This window comes from Labrus bergylta, chromosome 6 (genome assembly GCF_963930695.1).
Source record: "Labrus bergylta chromosome 6, fLabBer1.1, whole genome shotgun sequence".
In the NCBI taxonomy this organism is placed as follows: domain Eukaryota; kingdom Metazoa; phylum Chordata; class Actinopteri; order Labriformes; family Labridae; genus Labrus; species Labrus bergylta.
Window position 1 is genome coordinate 32,319,715 of NC_089200.1, and position 24,778 is coordinate 32,344,492.

Sequence of the window (24,778 nt, forward strand, 5' to 3'; positions counted from 1 at the left end):
CTGACGGTCTTCAGTTCTGTCCACACTTCTTTCCAGTTTCTCCTGTCTTGACTGATGGAAAACAAAATGTTAGAGCCATTTGTGTGTTCAGTATGTATGTGTGCTCTGTGGTAGTTCCTTGTGGTGACAGTAGGGGGCACATTCACTTTGGTGTTGGGAAGGTTACAAGTAGAGGAAGAGTTAATCACGGACAGGTGAGCAGCCCACCATGAGAGGCACTCAGTTTTTGACCGCTGTTGAAATGTATCGTGAATGGAACATTTATCCTGGCTTTGTTTTACATTCAAGTTATAGTGGAATAAGTGTATGTAGACAACCAGAATATGTATTGTAAATGAACGATTCAGATAAACCCGTTTTGAGTGTGACAGCACGGAGTTGATAAACAGCGCGTCAATTAAGTGCGGTAGGCTATCAGCCCCTCAGTGGCTCAAACTTTTGATACGCAAGATCAAGCCACTACACAAAAGTTTTGGCTGATAATCACAAAGCTTCCTATGTAGTGAGCCACAAAATCCTCTCCGCCATGCGTAATGGCCCAGACCGTCTCCACACATCCAGACGTTGAGCCTGATGCATCTCCCGACTTATTTTACCTCTGGTTATTGTAAAAACAGTAAATTAAAATGAATATTAACTGATTTTAATTACAGATGGTTCATTTTTAGGTCACCCAGAGGTGAACGTGTTGTGTTGATTACCTGAAAGTTTCAGCGTGACATCACTTCTAAATGCAGTAGCCTGCTGTTGCGCCTTTATCACCAGCTTTCATCAGACTGTAAATATATAACTATTACTGAACATTTCCTTCTTATCCAAAAACGATATCACGCACAGGCTGTCCAATCATACAGAGGTCCGCTGGTTTAACCAAGGAGCTGCATTAAAATGCTTCCTTGAATTACGCACGGAGATGGCACAGATTCATGACGCATAAAAAGTCAGTGACAGAGTTAGATCACGATAGTACGGACACGAAGAAGAACGGACTGCCAGACTCATATCAAAAGTGGTTTAACTGAGTTTACTTAGTTGAAGTTGAACTCCACACGGAGCTGATCAGACTGCTGTGCAACGCTGAAGGATCAATTCAAGTCTGTTGGTTTGGAAACATGTCATCATTTTATAATGCCTACTACTAAAAATACCTGAAGATGACTTCGGTCTTGCATCAAAGACACTCTGTGTGTTTGTGATAACTTATTCATGTGAGCAGGTTTTATCTGTGTGTAACAGATGTGGTCAGGGGGGTGAAGAAAATCAGACTTTGACTGTTTTCCAGCATTTATTTTCTGCAGAAGACAAAAGAACATTCAATGTGCCTTCTGGACATTTGTTTTCTGGACCTCTGCTCCCTCAGCAATGCAAAACGGCACTGTCAGAGCTCAAAACACATTTATATTACATAGAAATACATTACAATCATCATTTCAATATCTTAACTATATGTAAATATTTATAACCAAGAGCTGCTACAAATGGCTGAAAAACTTCGGTTTTACAGTGTATATTAACAATAAATCTCAGTAAAAAAACATGAGAAACAGTATACCAAATGGTAAAACAGTGACACCTAGTGGACAAAATAAACGACAACATGCGGCTGTAAAACAAAACAGAAAGTATGAAAATACAAAGAAAAACATACCTGCAGAAGACAAAAGAACATTCAATGTGCCTTCTGGACATTCGTTTTCTGCACCTCGGCTCCTACACATGCAAAATAAATATTATTTTAACTGAGAATATCTGCGGCACTACGTCAATCACGTTACACAAGCGCTGTAGGATATTACACAATTCGCGCCAAAACCGCTACATTCCTAAACCTAAACAAACCTAAACAAAATGACTGATTAACATCGTATTACTATCAGTTTATAAAATAAACCGAACATCAAAACTTAAATCACTGATTTTCCACAGTAAATAAGATAATGATGCAGCAACGTTTTTACATACAACTTAACCTCAGCAATGCAAAACGGCACTGTGAGGGACAGACGGAAGGAGCTACGGTAACCCAGGAGGTACAGAAGCTGCAAAGTGCCAAAAAGGTAATTCTCAAAGGAAAAATAAATTTGATAAAATAACAGTAAATATACATAACTCGTTAAGATAAAATTCACAAATACTTAACAGAAATCTGAAGTATAAATTGTAAACTGTACTCAAAATAAAGTGCATTTTAACTCTGTTACATGTGAACGAGTGCAAACTGTGCTGTGGCCTGACACACACAGATCTAAAGTCTCTCTCTCTGTCTCTCACTCTCTCTGTCTCTCTCTCTCTCTGTCTCTCTCTCTCTCACTCTCTCTGTCTCTCTCTCTCTCTCTCTCTCTCTGTCTCTCACTCTCTCTGTCTCTGTCTCTCTCTCTCTCTCTCTCTCTCTAATGCACTAATCCCAGGGCAGGTAGAATAACCTGTGTCAAAGTTTCTATAACCTTGAACAGCAATATTTAAATATAATATAATAATCTCAAACAAAACATAATTATTGATATTTTCTTCTGTAATGTGGTACATTTAAATATTTCTATGTGCCAACCTGCAGTTTGCAATGACAGTTAACCCCTCTGCTTAATGTTAAGATTTAAGATTAAGATTTACTTTTATTGTTGGGAAATTTCAGTTTTTACACTCTGCAAGTCACACACACATAGGCTGAAATATACACACACATGCAGAAACGGGATCCTATGGACATGGAGAGAAGCCAGAGTGACGGAGCGGCCCACAGCGGGCGCTCCTGAGCTGATGGTGGGGAGAGGGTTTGGTGCCTTGCTCAGGGGCACCTCGGCAGTGCTCAGGAGGTGATCTGGTACCTCTCCAGCTACCAGACTAACTTCCATATTTGGTCCGCACCAGGACTTGAACTGGCGACCCTCCGGTTCCCAACCCAAGTCTCTACAGACTGAGATACTGCCGCCCAAGTCCAAGTTAATGTTAAAGTTTTCTATATAATCATACATTAGCCTATATATCCATGTGTTGAGTTATAGTGATGTTGGCAAAATTAGTCCGGCCCACTTGAGGTCTCATTTGAACAAATCCAGCCCCTTACCCAATAGAACTTTGACATCACTGCTTTATGGTATACCAGAAGGTGCCGAAAAGAAAGATGTGACATCATTTGTGTCTGACTTTCTGAAAACTGTGCTCGAGTTGCAAGGAGATGTAGAGATTAGGCCGAAGGATGCAACAGCACCACCAAGGTCTATAATTGTGAGGTTTCTGGACTTTAGTGTGAAACAGATGGTACTGCAGCAAGCATGGAAGCAACGAGACATTCAATATGAAGACCGGAGGGTTTTCTTCGACCAAGACTACTCCCCTGACTTGCAGAGGAAAAGAAAAAAAAGTGCGAGAGGTAATCAAAAAGCTGAAAGAAAAAAACATCAGAGCCCAGTCTCCATATCCGGCACAACTAGAACTTTTCCTCGATACTGGTGTAATGTGGTTGCTTGTCGGTCCCTGGGAGAGGCTATATAAGGGTGACGTAATCAAGCGCTCGCCCTCTCTTACCTGTGTGTTGAACAAGGAAGTGCAGCGTGAAGTGAACTGATTACAAACAATTGCTGGCGGTAAGTGATCTGTTGAGCTTAAAACGTAATTATCCACACACTATGAAAGCACATGCAAGAACAGTGCGAATTGCTAAAGTTAAATTTATTCACTCTTGTAGATAGCGGATTACAACAAGTAGGAGGATGACTGGACGCTGTAGTGACTCATTGTTTTAACGGTATGAGAGTCCTCATGTTGTGCTATGAATTAAATCATCTCTGTTGGGCTTTAATAATTAGTTTATATTTTATTATCGCTCTTAATCATCAGTGGCAGCAACGGGAGTAAACTTGCTGATTATTATTGTGCAAAATGAATGTATCAAATTGTGTGACACTGTGTAATTATTTTCTTATATATTTTTTTAGTATGGCTCATCACAACATTAAAAGCACACTGCTTGTCCGGGTGCTAAGTTGATGAATTAAAGGTATGCTATTTTGGGTTGACACATCCACTAAAAACATGGTCAGAAGCCATAATTTCTGTCATCCACAAAGAAGGGAATGACCCAACAAAATGTACCTCATATAGGCCGATAAGTCTACTGTGCACTGATGTAAAAATCCTTAGTACAATAATGGCTAAAAGGATTTAAAGATACATTAACAAAATTATAAAAGCTGATCAAACAGGATTTATACCTGGACGACATGGATTGAATAACATCAGGAGAACCTTAAATATAATCTCTGTAGCTAGACAGTCTGTTGGAACTTCGATGATTCTCAGCCTGGACGCAGAGAAAGCGTTTGATCGCGTAGATTGGCTTTTTCTGGAACAAACACTTAAAAGATTGGGATTTCATATAGATTTTATTAATTGGATCAGAGTGCTGTATTCTGGGCCCACTTCGCAAGTTAGGGTGAATGGACATACATCAGGGAGCTTTAATCTGAATAGAGGAACTAGACAGGGCTGTCCCCTTTCTCCTCTGTTATTTGCTATCAGTATAGAGCCTTTAGCTGAAATGATAAGGGAGAACACCAAGATAATAGGAATATCAGATGATGCTGTATGCTGACGATCTTATTTTATATATTAATAACCCCCTGTGCTCTATCCCAGCCCTTTTAGATAGCTTACATGAATTCGGGGAAGTATCCGGTTACAAAATTAATGAAACTAAATCAGAAGCTATGATACTTGTTGGCAGGTGGCCTTCTGAGCTGGACAAAAAAGTTACACTTAACTGGTCAGCACAAGGCTTTAGATACTTAGGCATAATGATTACTCCAGATACCTCAGAATTATTTAAAGCTGATTATGGTATACTGATGGCTCAGATAAGGTTAGACTTGGCTCGGTGGGAGATTCTCCCGCTCTCACTTATCGGAAGGATTGAAACAGTCAGGATGAATGTACTTCCTCGACTGTTGTACTAGACAACATGCATGCCCACTGGTACCTCTTGAGACAATACCATTCTTAGAACAAAAGAAATGGAAGAAACTTAAGATAAAAAATGAATGGTTGAATTGTACTCAAAGGGTCTGGTTTCAAGTTAGGAAAATGATAGGCGCACCGTTAACAATATCTAGAGCGGTCAAAATTGCAAAAAACATAGACTTTAAAGAAATTAGATACAAGGTTCAACGCTTGGGCAGAAAAAGGCCTTGTGATCATAAACCAGTTATTTGAAGGTGAAACCCTAAAGTCATATAAGCAATTACAGGATACATTTATTTGGCCCCCAAGGATTTTTATAGATATTTACAACTAAGGAACTTTTTAATGTCACACAAAGAATGGAACAACTGCCCACACCAATAGAGGACTTCCTGATGAGGAAAATGGAAGAAAAGAATACTAAGAAAGTAGTTTCACATATGTACAGATATTTACAGGCACAATGCTCAGGAAATTCTGTTGATGTGAAAGAAAGGTGGAAGCTGGAGATGAATGTGGTCATTAAGGATAAAGAGTGGGAGGATGTGTGTGAAGTGGGGCATAAGATAACTAACAGTCCAACTTGGAAAGAATTCAGTTGGAAATTAAAAATGCGACACCATTCATAGTATCAAAATATGACAGAAGTAAGACAAATTTATGCTGGAGGAACTGTAAACAGGTTGGAGATCATACTCACATCTTTTGGGACTGTCCCAAACTAAAATCATTTTGGGAAGTGATTCAAACAGAAATACGAACCATCCTAGGAGTAGATTTATCGCTTACAGCATCATATTTCATCATAGGTTTAATACTGGAGGGAGCGATGGATAAAGGAAAGGCCCGGTTACTACACATCCTTCTTCTGGTGGCGAGGAAAACGAAAACCATATCCTGGCTTAGACCTCTACCTCCCACCCTTCTCCAATGGAGAGAAAGGCTAGAGAGGGTTTACTTGATGGAGAAAATAACAGCGAAACTCCATCTGAAAATGGATTTGTTTGTGGTTCTATGGGCTCCTGTCATTGCTTACCTTACATTACCAATAGGGTAAGAGACCGGTTTACATAATCTCAATTTATTTAAAAGAAAACATTATGTATATTTCTTTTGGTTTATTTTGGATGTGTCAGTAGACATATTCATAGAGATGTATGTGAAAGGTTAACAATTGCTTGTGTGTTTATGGACAGATATATCTGATGCCTGCTTTGAAGAAGCAATTTTTTTCCCTCTACTTGTCAAGAGTCTCCTCTTTGTGCGGATGAAGATGTTGCCATGCGTTTTATTTATTTTTAATTTTCTATGTTTGCCGAACTGTAAATAATTATTGTAAAATTATTACCATGTTTTACCAACTAAGATATGTAAATATAAATGTGTAAAATATTGAATAAAATAAATGTTTGAATAAAAAAATAAAAAAATAAATAACAAGAAGTTAAAAATCAAGCATATTTACATCAGTTAAATAAAGGGAGAAAAAATACAATAATAGAATAATACAAGGTATGTACACTTCCACATGTGGAAAGAGTTATTGTTATTTAAAACACACACAGTGTGTAGCATTATTGCTATGAGTGGTGATGCCAAGAAAACGTTTGTCCAAAGTCACAATTTAAAGTACTTTAAAAAAGAAAATCTCTTACTTTATTCTATAAATGTACAATAATGTAGTAAATTTATGATTTTATTCTGATACACTAAGACATTTATCTTGTAAAATTACGACTTTATTCTTGAAATGGTTTCCCCCTTAATGTGGCCCTAAAACTCCTTCATAACACTGAGCTCAGGAAAATAATTTTTAGTTTTGCTGCCCCCTACAGAGCACTTTGTCCAAAATGATTTGAAACCAGCAGATCTCATTTCACTTGAAGCCTTTGGCTCGATCTTAAATGACCAAAAACGCGAGACCATTGGACAGTGCCTGATGTGTTTGAACTGTAATCTGTCATCACGACTTCTGCACTTTATCTTTTGTTTTAATTGATGTTGCTCTTAAATTATTGTTTGTGAACTGTTCCATATTCACGTAAAGTTCATTATGACGTGTGATGCTGCCCTCTTTGACAGGCCACCATGTGAAAGAGATCTTGATCTGAGTGCTTAAAGGCAGAAAATGTCACTGTCACAGTATCTATTACATTTAAGTGTGAAAAATAGCATATTCTGCCTTTAAAGGCTTTATATGCGATTTTTTAGATCCAGCAGATGTCGCCCTTGAGGACCAGCATGAAACCAAAACAACTCGCGCTGCATTGTTGTGTTAGCATGCTAATGCTAGCAATCTTTATTCTGCTCGTATCTTCACACTGCATGTAAATTTACCTGAAATGAGCGTGATCTAGAAACACAGTTAAGCAGTGTGTACATTATGTTATTCTTCTTTTCTCTAGTCCCTCAATTAAACAACTTTTATACGAGAGGGGATGAGCCGGCCGGCCGTCCTGACGATGTAAACAAAGTGAAGATAGGACTCTGAAAACTCTGAAAACATCACAGAGACAGTGGGACTCGGGTGTTACACCCATTGTAGACAGTCATGACTCACAGAGTTATTTTCAGAGGATAGACTTGATTTATATTATATTTAAGTGTGAAAAATCACATATTCTGTCTTTAAAGGAGACATATTCTAAAATAAATATAATTTTTTTGACCCACAAAATGTGAAATAAATCCATCCAGTCCTTTGTTTGTGGTCTGCATAAGTCTTACAACACAGAGAAAAATGCTTCATTTCTAATTTGCTCTCCTTGTGATGTCACAGTGGGATTCTGGTAAAAAAACAAAAAAAAAACAACTCTCTGCTCCCCACCATTTTTTATAGACTCATTCATTTTCTCAGGTTGTTTCTTATTCAATAAATACATTTGCAGTTTTTTTCTATTTAAAGTATTAACAAAACTTAAAACTACTAACTACATTGACATGTAAAGAAAACTACTTCTGGCCTAAATACTCAATTGAAACACAAGTATCGCCTCTGACAAGACAAGTAGCCAGTCATAGTTTAGTGTTTTGGAGAGGCACCTGGGGTGGCTTATCAGTTTTCAAGGGGCCCCATGTCACCCCTCTAGGCACGCCACTGCATATATATTCCATCAAATGTTAACATGTGAATACATAAATGTTGATCCAGTAATCTTTTTCACTTTTGTGATCTCAACGAAGAGCCACTTTTTATCTGTTTATAGGTTTGTTGAAAAAGAACCCAATATAGGTACATTAGAGGCCATTGTTGTTTGTGAAGCTTGAAGAAGGTCACCTCCAATGTTAAAAAAAATAAATAAAATAAACATATCTACTTCAGTTGTGATGGTTGCTAATGTTTGTAGTCCCTTTGATTGCCAGAATGCAGGTATGTTCATGGAAAAATAAACAGACTGAGACTTTTTCAAATTCACCCATTTTCAAATTTATTTTTACTGGTAAGACTTGACATGGAACAATCAGAAGTTACAGCATTTGAAAAGTGAAAGAATTAAAGGTCACATATTCTCCTCCTCTTCAGTTTAAATAAGTCTCAGAGCTCCTCAAAACATGTGTGTGAAGTTTCTTGTTCTAAATCCACTCTGATCCTGTATTTGATCATACCTATAAACCCCTTTATTTCATCCCTGCTCAGAACAGGCTGTTTCTGTGTCTGTACCTTTAAATATGTAAATGAGCTGTGTCTGACCACGCCCCCTCTCTGGAAGGACTTGGGTGTCTCGGTCTTTCTCACTCCATGTCCTATTGTTTACGGTGAGAAGGCAGACTCAGAGGGCAGAACAAACACCTAGCTGTGGGAGTGTCACCCACCTGGGGGAGTGGCTACTGCCCTTTGTGAAGGGAAAATCTCCAAACGGCCTGTTTGAGCACACATTTTCTGAAAAGTGGAGCAGAGAAAAGATGGAGATTATGGACTTTTCTCATCATTGGGGGTTTTGTAGACAGACTAGAGACACATATTAAGAGTTAGAGAAACATGGTGAAGTGGATTCTGCAGAATATGTGACCTTTTATCAGCAATAATTGAAACAAATTAAGACACAGAATACAAATTAAATTCTCTGTTGAAATTTTCCTTCACAGAAACTTGATTGAGTCTGGGACAGCTGGTGGTTCATCGGGGTACAGCACAGAGGCGGTAAGGTTTGGGACTGCGAGTGAATCCTAGAACAAAATCCAGGCTGGGCTGCTCTCCGTCAGCTGCAGAGAAAGAAAACCTCTGAAGAAGGGAGGTAAAAAAGAGGAATATTTCCATCTTAGCCAGCGGCTCCCCGATACACACACGCTTCCCTGAGGAAACACAGATCGACAGGTGAGGAGATTGAACACAAGACATTTATTTGATTTATAATATTGCTGCAGCTCAGAGTCTGAAACAAGCACAGACTATTGTAAGACAATAGTCATGGCAAAAAGCCAGGTGGGCAATGTTGTGTATTTTAGAAATTCTCTTCAGGAAATCATTTGGTGTATAACATTAAAGTTAGAGTCAGCAGCTTTCTCCTACAAAATCAAATACAGACTTCTCCTAAAGTAAAGCTGCTCCATCATCCCTTCTGGGCCTCCATACATGTGTGGTGGCGACTGTGTCTGCAGAGACTCTGTCCTCTGACTGGATTTTACTGTTCTGCTTTGTTCTGGTTGACTCAGGACGTTTCTGGGTGGGGAGATGGTATGTTACCCCCAGCCAATGAAAGCGCACCGGTAAGTTTAGGATTGGATACAATTCAGCGTTTGTACACCATTGAAACCGGCGAAATGACGGATGTGGAAGTAGCAGCAAGAAGAGAAAATATAATCACAGTGAAGCTCGTTGCAAAGTGAGTGTGAAGCTTGAGTTGGAGTTGATCTGCTTTCTGTTGGACAGCTGCCAAACACAGCTGGTTAGCTTGTGCTACCATGCTAAATAATCGTCTTTTCCATTACAACAAATGTAAAGGCCCTGACACACCAAGCAGATGGGAAGAAACTAGTGGCAACGAATGCCGCCTGCGGCTTCGCCTCACGTCGCCTTTGTCATGGCCAAAAAGTTGCACTTGAACACACCGTAAAGACTACAACCAAAGGCGTAAGTTCTGTGCATGTGTGAGAGGAAATAACTCTCCATGCCAGCAGGCAGCGGTAGTCTGTAATCGTCATTCCAAAAAGGAGAAACCGGAAGAGGACGGAGAAGAATGCGGATATACTGTATATAAACCATTGTTTTGATACAAAAACACGGTCCAACTAGGACCGACGGCCGACAATCTCCATGGTGTGTCAGGGCTTCAATAATCTCTGGTTGCTTGCAGTGTAGGAACAAGCAGCAAACGTTCACACTTAACCGGCAGTGATAGCGATTCTGGAGGCGTTGAGCCCAGAAGGAGGGGTGTTTACGGACTGTCATGAATATTTCTACTGACGCCACTTTTATGTTGCTTTGATGGAGTTGTAACAACTGACCAACCTGCTGAGAAAGGAAGGAAGGCCTCTCTCTTCCTAAACTGGCCGTCCCGATCCAGAAAGTGTTGAGGGTTGAAGGAGTGTGGAGTTTCCCACATCGTCTCATCGTGAAGAACCGAGTTCAGGGTGGGCATGATGATGGTGCCCTGAGGAAACAGCATTTATGAAGGACATTTGATAATCCATACTAACATAACAACAGGACTGATTATCAGCAGAATGCTACAATGTGCATTACGTACCTTTGGGATTGTGTACTTGTCGAGTGTTGTGTCCTTGGTTGCCATGCGGGCCACATTAAGGGGAATGATGTTGGCCATTCTCTGGATCTCATGAACGACTGCGTTAGTATAGGGCATGTCTTCTTTGTCATTTAGAGAGGGCGCTCTGGATGAACCAATCACAGCGTCTATCTCAGCCTGGACTCTCTCTGTATACAGGGAAAACATAAAACAAGTAATTTGACCAGATAAACTGGAAATGGACTTTTTTTTCCTTCTGACTACTCAAAGCGTTTTACACCGCAGGTCACACCTACACATTCACACACTGATGGTAGAGGCTGCTGAGTAAAGAGTCCATCAGTATTAACTCATGCATTCATACACATTCACACACTGATGGTAGAGGCTGCTGAGTAAAGAGTCCATCAGTATTAACTCCTCCATTCATACACATTCACACACTGATGGTAGAGGCTGCTGAGTAAAGAGTCCATCAGTATTAAGTCAACCATTCATACGCCGCTGACGAAGCAGCGGGAGCAACTTGGGGTTAAGTGTCTTGCCCAAGGACATATCGGACATGTTGATATATTACAATATATACAATTTGATATACTTTATTAATCCCTGAGGGAAATTCTGGTTTACACTCTGTTATTAAGAGACATGCTTCTCACACACATAGGCCTGAATCACACGCATGCACAGTGACCTGTGGACATCATTAGTGGAGAGAAGTCAGAGTGCGGCTAGGAGCACACCAGAGCTGTTGGGGGTTCGGTGCCTTGCTCAAGGGCACCTCTGCAGTACTCTTGCTTATCACCAGCTACCAGACCAACTTCCATATTATGGTCCGTATTGGGACTTAAACTGGCCACCCTGTGGTTCCCAACACAAGTCCCTACGGACTCGGCTACTGCCGCCCCCGACTTTCCGGTTGAACCCCTGACTTTTCGGTTGAGAGACGAACTGACTTATCCTGTTGAAGAATTCTGATACTATAAAGTCCTGCTAAAACTTTTACAAAACTAAGCAGACATGGGAAGGGACATATATGACTATCACACACACATACCTTGTATTTGAGGGTAGTAGATCATGTACAGCAGTCCCCAGTGTAGAGTAGTGGTAGTAGTTTCAGTTCCAGCACCAAACAGGTCCAGAGTGCAAGAACACAAATTCTCGATATCAAAACTAGAATCTTTTTCGTCTCTCTATCAATAAAACAAAAAGACAGTGTCAAGTACAAGTTTGCATATTCAATTACAATATGCAAACACAACACACACAAAATCTACCACAAAGACCTCCAAACATGTAAACTTTTACCTCTCCCATCTCTGTGAGGAAGCAGTCGATGTAGTCTCTTGGTGAGGACGGGTCTAGACTATCTCTGTGTTCTTTGACCTTGATTTCAACAAAGTCAACGATCCTTTTGAACATAGTTAAAATCTTGTTGTGAGATCCAGGCAGCCACTTCATCAGCCAGGGGAACGTGTTATAAATCTACAGAGTATGGAGGCAGCAATCAGTTAAGCATGAGGTAGATTGAAACCTAAACAAGTCAAAGGTGCAGGCTGTTGTAGATGGGGCAAAACATTGTGGACGTGTGCTCCAGAAACCTCTTGGTGGTTTATCATCTACCCAAAGAGTTTAATTTCACTGAAATGTGTTGATGGTTGCTCTGATGTAAAGAAGATGGAGAAAAAAATAATGCAAACAGGCTAGCAACTGATATCGATTGTAGTGGGAGCAGTCTCAGTAATCATTAAATTTACATTTTCTTTTGGAACCACGTCTCTGTCTTGATTCAGTTGTTGAACCTGTGTTGCTTTTGTCTGATTAAGGTGTTTATATATTTCCTGGGGTGAAATTCCCCAGGTGGCGTCGTGGGGTCAGTTAGATTTTTGTTGTCTATTATACACCAACCCTTATTGCCCCTTGCCACATCCATAAGATCAGATATTAATTTATTGCAATATATAATGTTTGTTTGAGTAGCATTCTGTCTTTTAAATGGAACTCCAAAGGTTTCAGTACTGAAGGGTTTTAATTTCATAGAAGCATTTATGAGGAACCCTTTCTTTTTTGTCACATCAAAATAGTCATCTTGTTCCCCGAATTTTCTTCCAAGTTATCCAGGGTAGGGTCGCAGTGGCAGCAAGCAAGTCGCCCCAGACTTCCTTCTTCTCAACGCTTTCTAGCTCCTCCTGGGGGATTCAAAGGTGTTCCCAGGCCAGACGGGATATATAATCCCTTAAGCAGTCCACTAAAAATTATAATTTTTTACACTCTGTTTAACGAACATGCTACACAACCATAGGCCGAAATCCTCCCAGTTGCCCATTTGGATGTGCCTGGGCCATATCTGGGACAGGATCAGTGTCAGTGTCTTACAATAGTCTGTGCTTGTTTCAGACTCTGAGCTGCAGCAATATAAAAAATCAAACAAATGTCTTGTGTTCAATCACCTCACTGGTCGATCTGTGTTTCCTCAGGGAAGCGTGTGTGTATCGGGGAGACACTGGCCAAAATTGAAATATTCCTCTTTTTTACTTCCCTTCTTCAGAGGTTTTCTGCAGCTAATGGAGAACAGCCCAGCCTGGAAGCATCTTAATCAGATGCCCTAACCACCTCAACTGGCTCCTTCCGATGCAGAGGAGCAGCTGCCCTACTCCAAGCTCCCTTCGGATGTCAGAGCTGCTCATCCTCTCTCCAAGGCTGAGCCCAGCCACCCTCCAGAGGAAAGTCCATTTGTAGTCCAGTTCTAATTCTTTAGGTCACTTCACAAAACTTCTGACCACAGGTGAGGATTGGAACCATAGTCTGTATTTAATATATAATATTTACAGTTTGTGGTTGGAGCGAAGATCAACCTGGGAACCAAGAGCTTTGCCTTCAGGCTCAGCTCCCTCTTCACCATGACAGTTCTACGCAATGCCGCATTAATGCTGCAATCCATTTTACCCATACTCGTGAACAAAATGGTAAATGGACTTGAGCTTGTATATTTATTTTCTAGTCTTCTGACTACTTAAAGCGCTTTCACACCGCATGCCATACCTACACATTCACACACTGATGGTAGAGGCTGCTGTGTAGTGAGACCAACAGAAGTAACTAATCCCATTTATACACATTCATACGCCGCCGACGAAGCAGCAGGAGTAATTTCGGGGTTAAAGGTCTTGCCCAAGGACACATCGGACATGTGGCTGCAGTAGCTGGGGATCGAACCCTTGACCTTCTGGGTTGAAAGACCACCAACTCTACCAGCTGAGCCGCAGCTGCCCCAAGACTCAAGATACTTGAACTCCTTTGCTGAGGCAGAGGCTCACTCCACACCTGGAAGGAGCAGTCCACTCTTTTGGGGTGGCATTCTCCAAATATCACAATTCATTTAGCAGACACTTTTATCCAAGTAAGAAAAACACAAGCAAGGATCTAGAGAGGAGCAAACAACATCAGGAAGTGCAAACAAACAGCTTTAAGTCCAATCGGACACACAGGTGCTGACAGGAAGTGACTAGAGACAGAGCACAAAAAAAATCACATCATTACATCGTCAACAACAACATAACTATGATGGACACCAACATTTCATTAATTTTGAAAAGGGCAGACCACCAGAGGATTGCTCCTTATATAGACCAATTGCCCTGCTTGATGTCAACAGAAAGCCTATAGTGAAAATTCTGGCTAGACGATTAGAAAACATTCTTCCAGACCTGATTTCAGTAGATCAGAATGGCTACGACACACGAATATAAAAAAAAAATCATTCAGAATAACAACAGCTTAAAATATATGAATAACACTGATGTACTGAAAGCAGAACTTCAAAATACATTCTCACATCCATAAATCATACATACATCATATTTTCCTTTCACTGGTAGGACAGAAGCCTTTTGCATTTTTTACTTAACTTGAAAATGTAGGATTGTTTTCTTCAACTCAAGCAGTGACACAATAAAGCACCTTTATTACTTTAACTGCAAATGTTGTTATCTCAAACCACTGTTTCAGGGACTGTACTAACCTCCAAAGTTGGAAATATATTTAAATCATTATGTATGATATATTTTCCTGTTCTTAAATCAATAAATGATTGCAGCTTTATTCTAAAATACATAATTTAACATAAATAAAGAGAAGTCAGGGGAAGTATTGAGCTTCAAAACTTCAACACAATGTGTTGTGTTAACAAAGTACTTAATATTAAGTAATGTTCCACAGTATTCTTGATACTTATTGAATTTATCAAACGTAAGACACTCCAGTTGAATATAATTTGAAAAGTCTGAAGCTAGAAGGAGCTTCCTGTCCAAAGATCAATGATGCTAAATGTCAGAGCTGTGTTGTATAACAGAACTTGACTTATGATCTACATTTCTGAGTACACAGGACAAGGCAGATACCTTTTGTTCACACTGCACTTTGTATTGTTGGCTTAACTCTGTATATTATCTAATCAGAGTCTAAAGTCACTGAAATGCAGTTTGGTTTTGGCACTTAAGGTGTGTTAAATAATATTACCGGGCTGCTATTGGGTTAGGGTTGTTTTTCCAGCAGTGATTTCCATAATCAGACCGTGAGAAAGGCCTGTTTTGACAAGGGAAAGTAGGTGTGGCTGCTGCAAGTTGTGTAACCATGCTCGTCTTTGTACAGCCTGATCGTTTTACCCTAACCCTAACCTGTTCAGTAATGTGTAGAGTGTAGTCGCTGAGTGAGTAGACCATCTGTTTATCAATATTTGACAGGAATTTGTAAACCATAAGTGCTTCAAGTTAGAACATAGGAAGTCTTCCTCCTGCTGCTGGCCTCTCTCATTTTAACAATGTGGCTTTATGATTTTTTACTGAGTTTAGACCTCAAGGGGCTATTTCTGTTTCTTATTATTTTCTTCATAATAGCAGACTACCTCAAAAACTGGAAACCTCCTAATTATCCTCCAGGACCATGGGCTTTTCCAATTGTGGGGAATATTCTCAGTGTGGACAGTGAACATCCAGACAAGTATATTACCAAGGTAAGGCTTAAAACAAAGGAGAAATCTTACAGTTTGTGTAAAATTTTATTTAGAATATTTATATTTACAATATTTCACTCATATTTCAATGCACTTAATGAATGAAACCTAAGGAGCATACAGTAATCTGATTGCAGCTAAAATACTTTCGGAGGATCTGTTGGTTATCTCTGTTTCACACCGGTAATCAGATTTTAACAATGCTGTTCAGACTGTTTTGTTGTTTACTGAGAGCCTGTGAAACAAAAGGTCTGCGTGGTGGCTGGCGCTCCAGTGTGTGTGTGTGTGTGTGTGTGTGTGTGTGTGTGTGTGTGTGTGTGTGTGTGTGTGTGTGTGTGTGTGTCTGTGTGTGTGTGTGTGTGTGTGTGTGTGTGTGTGTGTGTGTGTCTGTGTCTGTGTGTGTGTGTGTGTGTGCGCATTTGGGCAGCAAATGCAATGTATGTTGATGTGTCTCACCGTGCCCCGCGATGCTGACATGACAGCAGACAGAGGAGCAGGGAAAAGTAGCTGCATAAAACACGTCTAATACTTATAGCATAGTTTCTATATATGACTTTTTGGTAAAACACTTTTACCAGTTCCCAGTTTTACCTGCACGTCCTTACGCTTGTCTGCCCTCTCTTAGGTGCTTGTTCTCTACCCCGCTCTCTCTCTAGCTCTCTCGTGCACACAGCAATTTTATGAATAAATGAAAAATTCAATACAAACAGAACAGTTGGAAATATACTTGGGCTCCCCGCCCCGGTATTGTCTATGTGTGGGAAACACTGCAATGAGATGAAACTAACACACGTTTCTATTTTACAATTGTATTTTATATTGACTTAGAATCAGTCCACGGTCTACTTGTTGATCGCGATCAACTGGTTGGGCACCCCTGGTGTAAACTATCTTTTTTCCATGTTATCATAATGAATGATGCACTCCATGGTTGCCTCTCTCTTGTGTCTGAAGTCAAAGATCAGTTCCTTGGTTTTTAGAAACATTCAGTTCAAATGTTCACATGGTTTGTGGTTCATAAGTGTTTAATCATTGATGTGTTGTCCACAGCTGGCTGACATTTATGGAAGTGTATTCAGCGTTCGTCTCGGCAGAGAAAAGATGGTGTGTGTGTCTGGATACAAGGCTGTGAAGGATGCTATCGTGACACAGGCTGAGAACTTTGTGGATCGACCCCAAAGTTCAGTCGAGGATAGATTTTACTCAGGAAGCTCAGGTTTACATCTCTCTTTCACTACTTATTCTTGAAAAAATAGTCCTGCTGAGCCACTAACCTTATTTCATCTGTATTAATTTCTCTAGGTGGTCTGTTCATGAGCAATGGCGAAACATGGAAGAGACAGCGAAGATTTGCCTTATCTACGTTACGTACCTTTGGCCTTGGCAAAAACACCATGGAGCAGAGTATCTGTGAGGAGATCCAACACCTGCAGGAGGATATTGAGCAGGAGAAAGGTTCTTCACAATGACTTTAACATCAGCTCATGATCAGAAGTTTCAGGTATTTTCTAGTCATTGTCTGAACAGTTGAATCCTTTCCTGCAGGTGAACTTTTCGACCCAGCAAACCACTTTAACAAAGCTGTGTCAAACATCATTTGCCAACTGGTGATGGGGAAACGATTTGAGTACAGCGACCACAACTTCCAACACATGCTGAAATGTCTGTCAGAGCTTCTCTATCTGGAGGGCTCTATATGGAGTTGGGTGGGTCAATCTAATATCATATAAATGGAGGGGGGGGGCAGTCAATAATCAATAATCAGACTGAAAGTCACATGTCTTTGGACTAAATTGATCTTAAAAGTTAAATTTTGATGCTAGTGTATCTCTCATGTTTTTTTGGATGTAGATATATGACTCTTTCCCTTCAGTGATGAAGCACATGCCAGGTCCTCACAACAAAATGTTCGACAACTTCGACATCCTGAAAGAATTTCTCAGTCAGGAGGTACAAAGGCACAAGAAGAACCTGGACCACAACGATCCCCGGGACTACATTGACGCTTTCATCATTGAAATGGAAAAAGTAAGAGAAGAAATGCGTGACACACACTGCACTACATTGAAGTTCTTCTCCTCAGTTTACTAATCCCTCTTTCTTGTATTATCGTATTATATCTGCTTTTCTAAATAGCACAAAGAGACCGATGTGGGCTTCAATGAGATCAATCTGGCTGTGTGCTCTTTGGATCTGTTCCTGGCTGGAACAGAGACGACCTCCACTACTTTGCTGTGGGCTTTGGTTTACCTCATCAATAACCCGGAAATTCAGGGTGGGTGATAATACAAGTGCCTTTACTTAAAGGGATACTTCACCCATTTGCATTAAGCATTGTATTAGTAGTGAACTGGTAGTATTTTTGAATGGTGGTGCATCCAGCCCTCATTTCCCCCTGAGACTGGAAAGTTCTGTATTTCTAAGTCTGAAAAGGAGCTTCCAGTGACGCAAATATCGTCTTATTGAGTCACTGTAAACTGTTGCGGTTAGTGATGTGAAACTACAACGCTAGTTCCTCATATTTTCGACCACTGAAGCTTCAGACCAATCACAGATCAGTGGGTGGGAACTCACTCCCAGAATCGAAAGTTAACATCCGCCATATTGCTTGGAAGCTATGCTAACAGGCTCTATGGAGAAAGCTGATAATGGTGAAAAAATATAAATATATATCGGCGAGACTGCTGCCCACAGGCTGGTCTTGTGTTTTGGCTGCAGCGGTTGCTGGCGGGCCGTCGCTGGCCGTCGCTGGCCGCAGCTAGCACTGGCCACCGGGGCCGTTGCTGGCTAATGTTTTTATTACTATATTTCTACTGCTATATTGTATATTTTGGAGAAACTGTAACGATCGAATTTCCCTCTGGGATTAATAAAGTATTTCTGATTCTGATTCTGAAATCGAGGACCTTAGTGGGAGTGGAATGCGGTGCTGTGCATTCTGGGATTTTGTGTCTTTCATCCACGTAAGACAATTTCTGCCTTTTGTCGGCCAAGAAGGTACCAACTTAAAAATGTATTTCACATTTCTACTACATATATGACCCAATGTCAATACAGATTCATGTTTCAACGGGTGAAGAATCCCTTTAACTTACTGTGAAACAGCAAGAAAACAAGACCACAGCCATGATGGCAGTTCTGGGAGGCTATGCTTTTACTATTTAGTCTACCGCTGAGGTTGATTGAAATGTATTATTTGTTTTAGGTATTTTGGAATAAACAAAAGTATTGAAAATGTAAAAAAAGAAGGCATAATTCCAATTTAATGTAATCCAGCCAGAGTAATGGCTCATGTAACCAGGGCAACACTGGTGATTTCAGGTAAGAATGACAGGGGTTATCCCTCCACCCATCAAATTCCTTCAGCATTTCCGAGGTGGATTGTGGTGGCAGCAGACAAAGTAAGTCAACCCTGACTTCCCTCTCCCCAGCAACATTTTCCAGATCAGATGGGATATATAGTCCCTCCTGGGAACTCTGGTTCTACACTGGGCTCTCCTCCCAGTTGGGCGTGGCCAGAAAACCTCCAAAGGGAGGCATCCGGGAGGCATCCTAATCAGAGGCCCGAACCACCTCAACTGGCTCTATTTGATGTGAAGGAGTGGCAGCTCTGCTCTGAGCTTCCCCTGAAAGTCAAAGCTCCTCACCCTATCTCTAAGGATATGCCCAGGAGGATGTTCATTTTGGAGGATATTCATTTTGTTTGCTTGTAACCACGATCTTATTTCGGTCACTACCCATAGCTCATGACCATAGGGTTGGAGCAAAGATCGACCTGTTAATAGAGAGCTTTGCCTTCAGCCTCAGCTCCCTCTTAAACACAACGGTTCAGTATAATGCCCGCATTACTACCGACGCTGAGCCAATCTGCCTGTGAATCTCACATCCGATCTTACACTCACTCATGAACAAGACCCACAGACAGTGACCTCTGCCAAAATGTCCTTCAGGAAACGTGACGCGTTGGTTTGGTTCAGGAGTTCCTCAAATTATTGTTGGTGACCTTCTTGTTCACCTGGGCAAACTCCAACACAGCAGCGATAAGCGAGGGGGTTGTTTGTATCCCCACACCTGCCCAGTGCCTCTCACCCTGAACAACAGAGTCTAGCCCCTCTCCAGGAATTTGGTTCCAGAACTAATGCTGTGTTGAGGTGAGCCCAACTATCACACTATCTAGTGTTACTGACAAAATGTAAAGCTAGCTGGTAGTCCTGGCATACACGTGTCCCCCTGATGCATCCAACTTTCATTCTAAAGTGTCACAAGAATAAAATCCACAGGTTGGTACTGAATCCAAGTAGCACAAGTTTAGACACGAACACTGACAAGGACGCAGTATGAAAACCGCGCATCTCCACAGCTTGTCAATACTCCACACAGCCCTCAGCTCAATGAGGGAAATGTGCCACGTTGTGCCCTGTGAAAGCTACAGTAACTTAAAGCAACACCTTTATCAAAACTAAATAAAAGGGCCAATAAAAGACGTTAAAACAATTAATCTAATATTTAAGTGTATCTTCAATTACGATTAGCATTCTTGAAATGAAACTAACACACCAACTCTTCATGTGTATTTAGTAAGGATATTATGAAACACAGAATAACCAAGAAAACAACAAGCCAGTCCTTGCCGCATACATCTAGCTTGTAGCGCTCCCCCTCCTGCACCAGCTTGAGCCCCTTCCCCACCAGAGAGCTGATGTTCCACGTCCAAATAACCACTCTGCACAACAGGGGATTATCACACCCAGGCCCCCGCATATGCCTGTCACCCAGTATAGCATGCCCCCAAACCCCATGCCTTTCCCTGATGGTGGTGTGCCAAAAGGGAAGTGGCTCCATGTAGTTCTTTTGGGCTGAGCCCGACCGGGTCCACTGGCGGTAAGTCCGGCTACTATGGAGTTAGATCAGTCTCAATACACACAAAAGCACAAAGAAGGATTCACAAATGTATTTCAATGCACACACAAATATATTTCATTCTATATAAATGTAAAACAAATCCACAAATAAAAAACTAAGATTCACAAATGTATTTCTGATTCACACACAAATATTTATAATTTTGTATATATGTAATAGAAATCCACAAATATATAAAGTGTTCAGTCTGCATTTACAAACTGTTTGTCATTTGTGAACCACATGCATTTCATGCATTTGTTACCTCCAGGTTGGATTATTGTAACTCTCTTTTGTCAGGGTGCTCTGGTAAGTCTCTAAAGACTCTTCAACTAGTCCGGAAGGCTGCAGCTCGTGTACAGACCAGAACTAGGAAAAGGGACCACATTACTCCTGTGTTGGCTTCTCTGCACTGGCTCCCTATACAATCTAGAATAGAATTCAAGATCCTTCTTCTCACTTACAAAGCTCTAAATGGCCAGGCACCATCTTATCTTAAGGAGCTACTAGTGACGTTTTACCCTTCAAGAACATTACGCTCCCAGAATGCAGGCTTGCCAGTGGTACCTACAGTCTCTAAGTGTAGTATGGGAGGTAAAACCTTCAGTTATCAGGCTCCTCTCCTCTGGAACTGTCTTCCAGCCGGGGTCCAGGAGGCAGACACAGTCTGTATTTTTAAGAATAGACTTAAAACTCTCCTTTTTGATAAATCTCAGTCACTAACCACCTACTTTCCTGGGAACTCTTGAGCTCGTTGGTTGACGGCCTGCCAGAACAACCCCCCCCCCCCTCCCCACCGGATTGTTGATGGACGGCTTGCCTGAACAACAAGTTCTGCAGTAAAGATCACTCACATGGTCATGTTCAGTATAGTTCTTTCTCTACTCCGTACTGGAGTCATTTTAATGTGACTGATAGGAGACAAACATCCTCAACCATCATTTTTAAGTTAACATGTCAAGATATAAATTTGTCATTTCAAGTTGTACTTTTTCTTTTTCTGTTCCTTCACCTTTACTGTATTTTAGAGAAAGTCCAGGCAGAGATAGATGGCGTGATTGGACAAAGCCGCCTGCCCACTATGGCCGACAGACCCAACCTGCCCTACACTGATGCTGTCATCCATGAAATCCAGAGATATGGAAATATCGTTCCTCTCAATGGATTCAGAATGGCTGCCAAGGACACAACACTGGGTGGTTATTTCATCCCTAAGGTACATGTCCTTCAAAGTCATTAGGGCTGCACGATATTGGGCAAAAATTACATTGCAATATTTTTGTATCCCGCGATATATATTGTGATATTTTTTAAAGTTTACTGCTTCACTCTGCTCAGCAGAATTCACCCTGACTCTCCCTGAAATTATGATTACAGACTCTCACCTGTCTGCCTCTGTCTCTCACTGCCTCCGGGAACGCTATTTGCGTTTTAATCATGTTGATATCCGTTAATTATCGATATTGATCTATAATATTTCCTGCAAGTGATTCTTCTCACATCAGGTCAGACTTTTTAATAACGCGCTCATGCACTGAGGTTCCATCATTTAAGTTTCCCTCCGCGGCCAAATAATATTGCGGGAATATTTATTAAATAATACTACTACTTCGACATTAAACTACGACTGCTTCAAGTTTTATGGCAGCTCATGAAATCGTAAGGAATGGGAAGGAGGACGTGAAATAAACAATAGAATGGGCTATCAGAAGATCGAAACTTGAAAAATGAAACCGAGAGCCCGTTCTGACTGAAGACTAAGTTGAACGCACAGACCTGGAAGCCGACCCTGATAACAGCAGGTGAGATGACAGAGCGCTGAGAAGGTGTTCTAACTATGAACATAGTTGCATGTAATGTGGTAAAATATATAAATGTATGCTCATTTAGATCTATTAGTAATGTGAATGGGCTTAGACAGGATACATAAACTTAATTGAAAGGCTCAAATATATGTTTTTATTTTTTATGTCCTTGCAGTGTGACTAATCGCACAGATGATGCGAGATGATGATGCTGAAATTATATATCCTGCAGCCTTAAAAGTAATTTAAACCCTATACTTCTAAACTGCTATTTTTGCATTAATTTTTGCTTTTTGATGGTTTTTTTTAGGGCACGACCCTGATGCCCATCCTGACCTCTGTGCTGTTTGACAAGACTGAGTGGGAGACTCCAGACACCTTCAACCCTGGACACTTCCTCAACTCTGAGGGAAAGTTCTTGAAGAAAGAAGCTTTCCTTCCCTTCTCTGCAGGTACACCACTTCCCCATGAAACTTAACTTTAACCTGATGCAGAATACAGTTTATTCCTGAGCTCTTACTTCAGTATGTGTTGTTATTATTGGTCATTTCAGGGAAACGTGTGTGTCTTGGAGAAAGTCTTGCCAAGATGGAGCTGTTCCTATTTTTGGTTGGTCTACTACAGAAGTTTTCTTTTTCTGTTCCTGATGGAGTTGAGCTTAGCACTGAAGGAATCACTGGAACGACACGCGTGCCTCACCCATTCAAGGTTTACGCTAAAGTGCGTTAAACTGAACGACATCTCCCTGAGCCATGCAACATCTAATCAAAGTTTAATAGACAAGACAAACTTAATACCTTAGGACCTGTGTCCACAGACAACGCTTTTTGTGCTGGAAACGCTGAAGACTTCCGTTTCAGAGCCCTTTTTACCATTGCATTGTAGCTACTGTAGGTGAGAAAAGTAAACTTCCGCTTCCCTCAGTAATGTCTGTTAGGTGTGTTTTAGATAGCTCCATGTGCATAATATTTGCTTAAATTCAAGGAAATATCACCAAGAAAACATGAAAACAATGTAAAAAGTAGTCCTGTACTGACACCAACAGTAGCTCTACACATGGAAATTGTATTGTTGAAAAAATTAGTCAGACTGGCGTCTCCTCCGCCATTGTTGTTGACAAAGCCTGATGTTGTAAGTGACATTAAAGTCCGTGGTGCTGTTCCAAAAGTTGTTCTGTTGTCGACTGAGAGCGCTGTGAGCGCAGCGTCAAAAACAGCTGACGCAGAGGACTTTTTACCACCCAGGACTCTGAGCTCTAAAAACACTGAACTACATTTGTTTTGTTTTGAAAACGAGTGCTGCCAGTGCAAAAACTGCTGTCTGTGGACAAAAGCCCTTAAGAACTAATACTATATATTATGCCCAAACTCAACCTTTCATTGTATTATGTATCATTTGTATTAATGCTTCTGAATATACAACCTTCTTTTGTTCCTTGTTATTAATGACAAAATGTATGAAAGCGTCATATACTGATTCTTTTAAACATGCATTTACGCTGTAATGTTTTTTACAAAGTTCTAAAAAAGGTTAAACTCAAGTAATAATATTTACAAGTGAATAATATAATAAAATGATCACAAAATACACAAATGTATTTTTCTTTTCTTTTTTACTTTCTTTTGCTTGGCATCCAGAAGTTGAAGCATGTACAAAAACATTCATGGCGTGCCCGTGTTACACCATCACAAGCGGCTGTGGGTCAGTGGTAGATTCATCGTCTCTCAACCGGAAGGTGCTCATGCAGCAACATGTCTGATGTGTCCTTGGGCAAGACACTTAACCCCGAATTGCTCCCACTGCATCGGCGGCAGCGTATGAATACGTATGAATGAGATCAGTTACTTCTGATTGTCTCCCTACACAGCAACCTCTACCATCAGTGTGTGAATGTGTAGGTGTGGCATGTGGTGTAAAAGCGCCTTGAGTAGTCAGAAGACTAGAAAAGCGCTTTATAAACTCAAGTCCATTTACCACATATTTTAGTGCATTGTGTGAAAGCACAACATTTCTATATATACAGTATAGTGATTGCTGTACTCTTTTACCTTACAATACCTTTCAGTCACAGTATGATTTGGCTTACAAACAAACAGATAAAAAAATACTTTACGATATTAGTAGAAATAATCCTCACTCTTGCTCAGCATCTAGTTTACAAGAAATGCACAAATGAGATTTAAAAACAAACATAAAAAACAAAAGTATCAAAATGAAAAGATCTCTGAATAAAAATGTGTATATTTCCTTCCTCATAGGTGCGTGCCTTGGTTTACACAGGTCTCAGTTTCCAGTACTAAAGAAACAGAACTATATTCCACATTGAATAAGTGGGAGGAATGCTGGTTCTTACGTTGTGTGCAAGTGTCTTTTTTAAATTTTTGTCTTTGGGGCTTGATAAAGTTGACCCACCT

General features: G+C 40.6%; 2 protein-coding genes and 1 long non-coding RNA gene across 5 annotated transcripts in view; 2 read left to right on the forward strand and 1 right to left on the reverse strand.

Moving 5' to 3' along the window:
* Nucleotides 1–24,778, forward strand: part of LOC136179433 (uncharacterized) — a 172,791-nt gene that overhangs the window by 34,661 nt on the left and 113,352 nt on the right. The gene's annotated exons all lie outside the window — the stretch shown is intronic.
* On the reverse strand, nucleotides 8,359–13,201 carry LOC109998609 (cytochrome P450 2J4). 3 transcript variants are annotated; one of them, XM_020653529.3, is made up of 5 exons: nucleotides 11,955–13,201; nucleotides 11,701–11,839; nucleotides 10,644–10,831; nucleotides 10,406–10,547; nucleotides 8,359–9,159 (listed from the first exon to the last, which is right to left on the reverse strand). In XM_020653529.3, the coding sequence occupies exons 1-5, from the start codon at nucleotides 12,105–12,107 to the stop codon at nucleotides 9,074–9,076; spliced, it is 708 nt and encodes a 235-aa protein (XP_020509185.1). In that variant the 5' UTR covers nucleotides 12,108–13,201; the 3' UTR covers nucleotides 8,359–9,073. The 3 variants fall into 3 exon arrangements, with proteins under 3 accessions (XP_020509185.1, XP_065812317.1, XP_020509184.1); XM_065956245.1 differs by having other exon boundaries at nucleotides 8,359–9,178; XM_020653528.3 differs by having other exon boundaries at nucleotides 8,359–9,249; nucleotides 11,955–13,198.
* On the forward strand, nucleotides 15,274–23,957 carry LOC109998607 (cytochrome P450 2J4). The gene is made up of 9 exons (XM_020653526.3): nucleotides 15,274–15,657; nucleotides 16,708–16,873; nucleotides 16,960–17,112; nucleotides 17,203–17,363; nucleotides 17,509–17,685; nucleotides 17,794–17,932; nucleotides 21,588–21,775; nucleotides 22,675–22,816; nucleotides 22,918–23,957. Exons 1-9 carry the CDS (start codon nucleotides 15,466–15,468, stop codon nucleotides 23,091–23,093), a joined length of 1,494 nt encoding a protein of 497 aa, XP_020509182.2. The 5' UTR covers nucleotides 15,274–15,465; the 3' UTR covers nucleotides 23,094–23,957.

Bases quoted from the DNA above. Each gene is read 5' to 3' on its own strand.
- LOC109998609 (XM_020653528.3), bottom strand. From the start codon at position 12,107: ATGAAGTGGCTGCCTGGATCTCACAACAAGATTTTAACTATGTTCAAA. The intron at 11,840-11,954 runs GTAAAAGTTTAC...TTTTATTGATAG, and splicing joins TCCTCACAGAGATGGGAGAG to AGAGACGAAAAAGATTCTAG. The intron at 10,548-10,643 runs GTACGTAATGCA...CTGTTTCCTCAG, and splicing joins ACAAGTACACAATCCCAAAG to GGCACCATCATCATGCCCAC.
- LOC109998607 (XM_020653526.3), top strand. From the start codon at position 15,466: ATGTGGCTTTATGATTTTTTACTGAGTTTAGACCTCAAGGGGCTATTT. The intron at 15,658-16,707 runs GTAAGGCTTAAA...TGTTGTCCACAG, and splicing joins CAGACAAGTATATTACCAAG to CTGGCTGACATTTATGGAAG. The intron at 17,933-21,587 runs GTGGGTGATAAT...ACTGTATTTTAG, and splicing joins CAATAACCCGGAAATTCAGG to AGAAAGTCCAGGCAGAGATA.